This window comes from Hylaeus anthracinus, unplaced genomic scaffold, assembly GCF_026225885.1.
Source record: "Hylaeus anthracinus isolate JK02 unplaced genomic scaffold, UHH_iyHylAnth1.0_haploid 2, whole genome shotgun sequence".
Lineage (NCBI taxonomy): Eukaryota > Metazoa > Arthropoda > Insecta > Hymenoptera > Colletidae > Hylaeus > Hylaeus anthracinus.
Window position 1 is genome coordinate 7,633,926 of NW_026534838.1, and position 8,986 is coordinate 7,642,911.

At 43.1% G+C, this 8,986-nt stretch overlaps 1 protein-coding gene across 17 annotated transcripts in view; it reads left to right on the plus strand.

The window, feature by feature from the left end:
• The window catches only part of LOC128893096 (disintegrin and metalloproteinase domain-containing protein 11), a 50,985-nt gene that overhangs the window by 35,371 nt on the left and 6,628 nt on the right, over positions 1-8,986 (plus strand). For 6 of the 17 annotated variants that reach the window (XM_054153874.1, XM_054153876.1, XM_054153868.1 and 3 more), the window contains 5 exons: positions 1,264-1,410; positions 2,433-2,504; positions 3,817-3,944; positions 4,388-4,823; positions 6,232-6,417. In XM_054153874.1, coding sequence (XP_054009849.1) covers positions 1,264-1,410; positions 2,433-2,504; positions 3,817-3,944; positions 4,388-4,823; positions 6,232-6,417 — 969 coding nt within the window. The remainder of the gene's footprint in view (positions 1-1,263; positions 1,411-2,432; positions 2,505-3,816; positions 3,945-4,387; positions 4,824-6,231; positions 6,418-8,986) is intronic. The other 11 variants (XM_054153870.1, XM_054153877.1, XM_054153883.1 and 8 more) reach the window with 9 other exon arrangements.

Here is an 8,986-nt window from a genome sequence, read left to right on the forward strand (position 1 = left end):
TCTCTCTCTCTCTCTCTCTCTCTCTCTCTCTCTCTCTCTCTCTCTCTTCGCTTACTGTTCTTTTCGTAAACATTTCGTTTCATTTTCTCTTTCGTTTCGTTTCGTTGTCTCACTGTTATCATTTGTATCGGTGTGAACTGATAAGAAAATGTATTTGCATCGCTGCGCTGCAATGAATCGCCAAATGATTTCCCAAGAAACGCAGGGAAAATTTATATTCGTCGCAACGAACAGCCCCGACCCCCGAAGCACTCGCGCACTCGAGGTTACCCCTCTGTACCGTTCGTCGCGAACTACATATATCTGATTCGTTGCTACGATTATCTATGCCCAAGCAGCTTCAGCAATCGCCGGCAATTATGGCTGTTGGACCAAGCGTGTAGGTTCTTGTGTACAATTGCTTCCGCAGAATTGGCTACCTTAAACCGTATAACCTGTCTATTGCAAGTAAACAAAACGCTTCTCAGTATAATCCGTAACCGTTAACTGATCCATTCCCAACAAAGCCAGAAATAACAAACGCGATTTATCAATGGAAATCGAACAAAGTGCTCGACGCGATTGGCATTGGTAGTAGTTTCTGATTGGAGTAGAAAAGTTCGATACCGTCGAGTCATGTAGAGTGTACAGCGTACACGTTACAGAGCTCTGCTCGATTCCCGAGGAATCGTCGTCTGTTTGCGTTATCGTTCGGTTTCGAATATTCGGTTGATGGATACTGCAGTGGAGAACGATCCCATGACACGGGTGGCTGTAATTCCAGTTGTGGGTGCACCATTCGACTGGTTATCCGTTTCCGTTCTACCGCATGTCTCGATGCATCCCGTTGAACCCTGTAGACACGCCAGCTTCGCTAGAACCATTCGATGCAACGATCCGCAAAAAGATTTAAAGATCCACGCAGTACGTACGACTGTACGATCAAACGTTCCGGATAAATGTCCGGAGTGTTTGACAGTCCAACGGTGGAGTTTTGAACACACCGCTCACGCTTGCTGCTACCGCGCGCGCGCGCACGCATGCGTCGCCAATTATACTTTCGATGCTGCTCGTCGACAGCACGCGGGGATTCCCCGTTAGGGTAAAAGAATCGTTAACCTGTGCGCTGTCGACGAACGTTTTTTTCTTTTAACGAAAAGAACAAAAGGACTCTGTTTAAAGGTTCTCACTCGCTCCCGTAGTATGCACGACGCTTTTTAAAGATGTTTTATGATCGCCCTGATCGCGGTGCCTACACATTCGTAACGGGCGATTTTCTCGCAGAAGGAAGAGCACCGTCCAGAAGACAGACCAACCGTACGAGAAGAAGATCTTGCCGAAACCGGTTCCGAGGAACCACCATCCGGAGCACGAGATCCTCGACGACGTCAACGTCAAGATCCTCAACTTCCACAGAATGCCTACTTACAGGTACGACAGGTCGTATAATTAACGAGATTGCTTAAACAACGTACGACGTCAGGCTAAAACACACTTTAGGTGACACTCTCGAATCGCGTTAATTAGATCTGTCCAACAGTTTAGAGACATTCTCGCGTCGTTAGCATAGAGACTTGACTGTCCAAACTTTCGCCCGCGAACCAACGGATTTCCCCGACGAATCGACACCGGCGAAAGTTTGGAGATGACGAAAGGTCTCGAATATACTTGTACGCTTTTAACAATAAGAGATATACTAGGGAAGACCCCTACAACTAGTGTTGAAAAGGATCCATCAACGATCGCCAAACACACATCTCGCTTCTACTTATCTATTGGTTTTCCATTAATGTTTCTGCGTCACACGAATTCACGTCACACGGCATTCATTCGACATCGACAAGCTCGTTCAACGCTGGGGATTCTTACTCGAGGATTTTCTGCATCCGTTGACTCGTGCGCGACCATGCTACGACTCGTACGCCCTCTATATTCTGTAAATGTACAAACAAAAGCTTTTTATTTGTTGTACGATACATTTACCGAAGATATGGAGTGTACAAAGTCAAATGTATAGGATGTTTATCCGCAAATTGTATTAGAATACGAGCAATTTCCTAGACAGCTTGAACCCTTTGTGGTCGGCGCGGACGTACCTTCTGTCTCGACATCCGCCCCATCTTTGCTCGGCACCCTCTCCCTTTTACAATAAACGAGCAGAATGTTATCTTAACGATAAACAAACAAACATCTGGACACGACGGTCTCTTTCGAGTCCCGAATTATTAAATACGTATTTTAGTTTACGTTTCTGTTTCTGTTTCTGTCACCGCGATGATAACGACAGTCTCGAATTTCCATATCGTCCCCTTGCATTTTATGCTCTCTCGATAAAGCTGTATGCTGTAAGTTGCAAGTTGTAAGTTGCAAGTTGTAAGGATGAAAGGAGCCGACCGCAAAGGGTTGAATAATGGTGAAATACCCGCGGCATGCCTACATTAGTATATTTCTAGCCGCGATGAGAACCAGCGCGTGCTGTTTCGACCCCCGAATAACGTCGCCACCGCCGACGGGCCAAGACTCAAGTAAGTCTCATGTGTCTCGCCATTATGTCACCATAGTTGATCGATAATCTAAAGACAGAACACGTTTCGAGCCAACGAAGCAGGTCGGCGGGTCAGGTGACGCGTGTCGAAAGCGAACGGAGCTGCTACGAGAACATCCGATACCTTCTCGCCACCGTTTTCTCCCAATAATTTGTCCAAGCTCTCCTGCCTCGTTTTACAAGCGTGAAACGACAAGGGGCTCGCTCGCTCGTCGTGCTACCGATTTTTCTTCGAATTACTTTGATTATCGTTAACCAACAGGCATGCACATCTTTCGGCCGCGCACACGCACGCACACGCACACGCACACGCACATCCACACACACGTACGCGTATACGATCTTTAAACATTTTTCCAACGCGAAAATCTGTACAATTTCTATACAAACGAGATCCGTGGATATAAAGAGAAGTACAAAACGATTATTTTTCGTTCGTCAGACACCTGCGCACTTTCCTTTACTTTTCTACTTTATTTGATTGGATCGCGGAAATACTTGGGAGGATTTTGATTCGAATCAACAGTCGATTAACTCGTAAAGTGTCCATCGAATGAAAAACGAACAACTTTGACCGAGTAAACCGAGTAACATTTGCACGAACCATTTATTTCTTCTATTTTACGCGTATTTTTAAAAGAGTCTCGAAACACGTAGATATCGTCGGATGCATTCTTCTCGGTCGCAAACGGTAGGTCGCGGCTCGTTTCAAACGCGACACGCTCGACATTGGAAAGTCTGAATCGGTGGCATCGTACATGTATACGTTATCACGCTTCCGATACATGCACACTGTGGTGAATCCAAGCAGAAAGGATTAAAATGCATGATTAGGAGTTTATCAGCTGGTCTTTTTCACCCCTGGCACCGCATGATTTTTCATTTTGAATGTAGCGCACAAAATTCGTTACTTTCCTCTCACACGTAGTATTCCAAACAAAAACAAAAAAAAAACAAAGAAAAATGAAATCGTCGAAGAAGTAATTTGATCGCAAAGGTTCGAAAATGCATCGTACCGCGCAAAATCCATCGTGTGCCGTTTAACGAGAAATATGAAGTTGGTCTCGCGTTAAAGTACACATCTCGACGTTCACAGATGCAAAGTCAATGGTTACTTGAAAAGATAAGTAATCTATTTCGATTGGTAACGAGGCTAAGAAACTTTGAGACCGCTTTAAAAGTCGACAAACGCGTACCCAGCACCTGTGACCGTTGAGCATCGACGATAATCTTCGTATCCCTAGTTTCCATTCGACGGCAGACAAACTGTTCTTTTACGTGGACATTTTCAGGATCCCCGGGATTAAGGACGATGACGGAGGTACGGGCGCAGAGGACGCTGTCTCTTTCATTGATCTCCAACCAAACAGTCTGAGAAAGTTGCCTGAGAAGGGAATTTTAAAGAAACACGGTGGTTACGGTATTGTAATGACTGATAGTCGTACAAACACGTGGGCAGATAATTCGCTAGCCCATGAAGGGAAGGTGTAAGAAGCTCGAGCTAACAATCGTTCGAATAGAGTTGGATAGATGTCTATCTACGTATCATAGATAGGGCTAGCCTCCTGCTACGAGACCGTGACCGTAACCGAGGCCAGGATACTGGTTGATACTCGTCGTGGATTCTAGATACGGTATCAACAGTATCAGTATCAGTATCAGTATCAGCTTTATCGTTCGATAAAGGGTAAAATTTTGTACGTTAGGATACGGTGAAAATAGGCCTCGAAAGGATGCTCCCGGTAGCTCGCGTAGCCCTTTAGGATCGAGCTCTTTGCACTTACCCTACGTGCACGATTATTCTATCAATTAGCAACTAGTGAGATCTAGCCCTGAACGTTAACTGGAACGACGATTGTCCAGTGACAGGAGGAGATACCGTGGTGGAACTGGAGCGCACCTTGGACCGACTGAACGACTACCACGAGGACATCATGGAGGCCCTGAGAACCGCGAAAACTCACAGGGAGCTGTCCGAGACACCGTCAGCCAGTATGGACGGCGAGGCGTTGCGCCAACCTCTGACAGAGCGCGGCTACCCTGACTCTTGCCACAAGGACATGGACGGCCACGAGCATATCGATAACCAGGAGGACGACGACGGCGAAGAGTTGGAGGAGTTCGAGTCGGGTTGCGGCCCCATTCGCATCCGCACTCTGGAGGACATCATCAAGCAGCTGGAACGTCACACGACGCAACACATGAGCCACTACGACTCGGAGGAGATCCGGATGTCCGAGAACGAGGCTGATCGTCACTACAGAATAGACTCGTCCGTTTGTAGCGAGTCCTCTCAAGGGTAAGAACTATAACGACAAGCGTAATACAAGCGTACATGGCTTGCGCCATTGCTTAACGTTCTCTTCTCGACGTTCTTCATCGCTTCCAACGTTCCATCGTCGTTCTCTGCCATCGAATGCTTCGGTTGAACCCGACGATCGCTTTTAGTTCGACTTTCTTTTTTTTCTTTCTTTTTTTTTCTTTTTTCTTTTTAGAGAAAAGTCGGTCGCGGTGTGTCCTAGGATTTCGGAGAAACCCTTAAAGTAGAGCAACGTTCGCGACTGTTTTCGTATAAGGGAAACGTTTAGGGTGAAACGGTACTTTCGAGCTGAAACAAACAACCTTTGCGGTATCGTACGCGATAAGTTTACGATTAATCCAAATTCTACCACGCATTCGCATACGTTTAGGCGTATATAAATAATAAAATAAAACTTTTACTTTTACTCTTAAATTCGATATTTCCACTGTCAATGTGTCGCATCGTTAGCCTCTTCGCCTTTATCAGTCTTGTTATAACGAGTAATTTCAGTTTTAACGTACAACTAACATACGTAAGATCAGCTTCAACATTTCCACTTTTAAACATTACTTGCAATTAATTTAGCGTCGAATAAATTTTGTCCAACATTGTTCTACTTTGCGTATTCGATGAAATCTCTCGCACACTGGCGCAATTCACTGTTGTTACGTTCTACTCTTATCGATGCGTCGTTGCTTCTATTTTTCTACTCTTCGCCACTTTGTTTACTTTTCTCTTACGCTTCATAAATTGCGCATATAATATTATATACAGCTATACAGGCACGCAAACGCGTGTCCGAATTAAGTAGCGTTAGCGTAGTTAGGTTGCAGCGCAATCTATCCACCCATTACAGGCGATGAAAAAGTTCAATTTAACTTTTAACCATTCCAACCATGACTTGCATCGTAGACTCACAAAGCTTGGATAAAATACACAATGCAGAGTCTGTTTATATCGTGTACAATATCTACTACATGTAGTTCCATCGCGCCAAGTAGACACACTTATTCGGAGAGACTATTTGGGATATTTCGAAAGACTTTCGGATCACTCGATGTCAAATCGATTTCTTTCTGTTGGTGCGAGGGATATTTGTGAAAATTTTAACGCGACAAGTGGGTAATGGTGGAGCATTGTATTACAACAAGGTCGTGGTTAAATTTCATCAAGATCTCGGTTTACGAACGATACTAATATTCCATAAAAGAGTGATCGATTTGGCACGGGGAATGCCGCGCAAGGATTACAAAGCGCGTTCGAGTGGCTATCAGAGGGCAGGCGCGTGCGAAATCGAAGTCCAATCGCGAAAACGAAACAAAATCGACGAGCGCGAGAACAGAGACGAAGCGTGCGACTAACGAGGTGTACACTTCTAAACGGATTGATTCGATTTCTCACGTAGAAGCAGAAGATGTAGCCGCGGCCGTGACGATAACGTCAGATATCGTCAGCCATCGTCTCGAAGTCCTTATGGCACTCATCAACACTCTCAATACCCCCATCAAATGCACGAGGAGGAGGGTATCTATGAAACTGCCGATCCTGACAGAGGCTCAAATGCTAGGGGTGAAACGCCCGATAGTGAAAGGTATCGCAGATTCTTCCAATAAGAAATGGGCTTATCCCTAGATACAAGAACGCCGTAGCAAAGTTAAAGACGCCCGTTTAACACTTGTGTGCAAGTTCTTCTGTAAGAGCCCCAATAATCCACACGTTTCGCGATTAGTGTTGGGAATCAATAGTGTTGACGCTGTTTGCGTGAAATAACAGTACTCGTGGGATCAATCGGGTAGAACTTGAAATTTCACGTGTACAGGTGAAACGAAGGGCTCTGATCTGAACGCGCTCGGATTCTCCAACAAGGATTCGAACCGAATAATTCCCATCACTATAGTGAACGCGCAATTCAGATAAGGATTAGTGCATGCCCGTGGACGAACGATTGGGAAACGGGTACGCGTTTCGATTCTGCGCGAAACAGTCGCAGCAGGAAGTTGTTAATTTTTCGACAACTGAACATTATCCCAAATGTCGAGGTGTACGCGTTACGGTATATAAATAGACTCGGCATATCCTCCCGTCTTTCATCTAAACTACTGGACAAAATTGGCGAAACACTTTTTTAAACGTTCATAATCATGAGAGTTTTCAACCGATTTCGGTGAAACTTGGTGAGGAATAGTCCTTAGAATCTTTTATCAAAATCTAGTCACTTTTCGCATTTTGTGCCGTTACTTACATTGGATCCGTCATTTAGAACTTCTAAATTCTGAGTTCAGATTTGGAAACAGGCTCTTCGAACCCCAAGAAAATGAAAATTAATAGGAACGATAGCAATCCGAATCTCGATAGAAAATGGTATCGAATAAAAACTTACCGTACGACTCGAGTTGCCACGAGATTCAACCAACTTGAACACTTACCAGTTTTCGCATGCTACTCTACTGTTTTAGTTGCTTGTACAATGCGCTGTGACTGTGCTGCGAGCTACTAAAGTGTCCCAGAAAATATTGCGCAATTCAAGAACCTTCATTTATTACAAGTTTGTTCGACAAACAAAATAATTCTTTTCTGCTCTATCTGGTGTAATCGATAACAGCGATAAATACATATCAACGATCGTATTATTATACAGTATACATATAACAGCTAATCTAATAATAATAATAAAATCTGATGATTCAACAGATCAACAAGTTGGATTTCTTTTTGACACGGTGATTTCCCGCAACGACATCGAAACATCGAACGATTTATTTTCCAGCAACCAGCTTCAAAGTTACGACGATCATTGAACACGGAAACAAATACTAAATACACAACTTAATATCCAAAATGACCAATATTTTCTGGAGCACCCTGATACGAATGGCCTGATAACGTTGCAAGCATCCGTAGTCGTGTTCGTGGCTGACGCAATAGTACAAAAATTTGCCAGTCACGTTGGTCGCGATAAATCCGAAAACTCGTGTCCAACGAGTTGAGAAAAAACGGTTTCGAACCGATTCCGTTTCTGAGAAACGAGCTTCTTTGAGAAGTAATCCGTACTCGGTGCGCGATTATCTGCGGTTTACGACGCACTTATCCTTATCTGAAGGCTTCCTTCCTCGATTAAACACAGCTTTAGCCTAATCGAGAAAGTACAGAGTGTAGCGATGATACGTTCGATGGGCAATTGTTACTCGTTGCCGCGATTGCAACGCTTCGCACGCGCGCTATCGCTAGAAAGGCTTTCTGTGTACATGTGGCTACGCTATTTAATACACATGCAAACCTTATCACGGAGAGAGGAGGCACGAGATGTGCTTAACCATTTGCAAACCTATTGTCAAACGAGATTCGAGAAAAATTTAACAAAATGAGAAAATCTAACAAGGAAACATATCCAATTGTCACACGCCGATTTTCACAAAATTTATGTGCTAGGTAGCTCTCAAAAAAAAAAAAATTTGACACGTATTTTTTTTTATCGCCAATCAGTCCATACCGAAAGGGCGAAGACAGCCCATAAAGTTGACGGTAAAAACCATGTTTTTTTAAATATCTTGAAAACTACAAGAGCTAGTTAAATAATAGCTAAATAATTTATTGGTTTTCCATTTATGGTAAGAGTAGTAGTAGTAGTATAGGAGTACATAAAACGATAGTAACTTTCAAGGATCATTCTTGTCACGATTTTTATAGTCATTAAGCAATCATCGAAGATTTCAGTGACAATTTTCGATTCACTCGATTCTTTGTTACATTTTATAAATGAATTATTCACTTTTATGACTCGTCAACGATAGTATAGATATAGATCGTTGCAACATTCAAGACAAATTTCTATTACGATCTCGATTTTTATTAAAGAATCATCGAGGATTTCACTTTTAACTATACGTTACTTTGTTAGAAATATTCACTTTATTCTATTGTTTATTAACTTTATGCACATTAATAATGGACCTTGGTACTCGTGAAAGTTAGTATAGATCATTAGCAACATTAAAAAACCGATGTTGATACGATCTCGATTGAAATTAAACTGTCAGATGGTACGGTTGTCTTAAATTGTTTACAACTATTTAAATAGTGCATAACAATTCAATCCACTTATAAGAGACGATTCCCAGAAGCCTAAACTTTAATTTCAGTATGCAAAAGTTTATGAATTA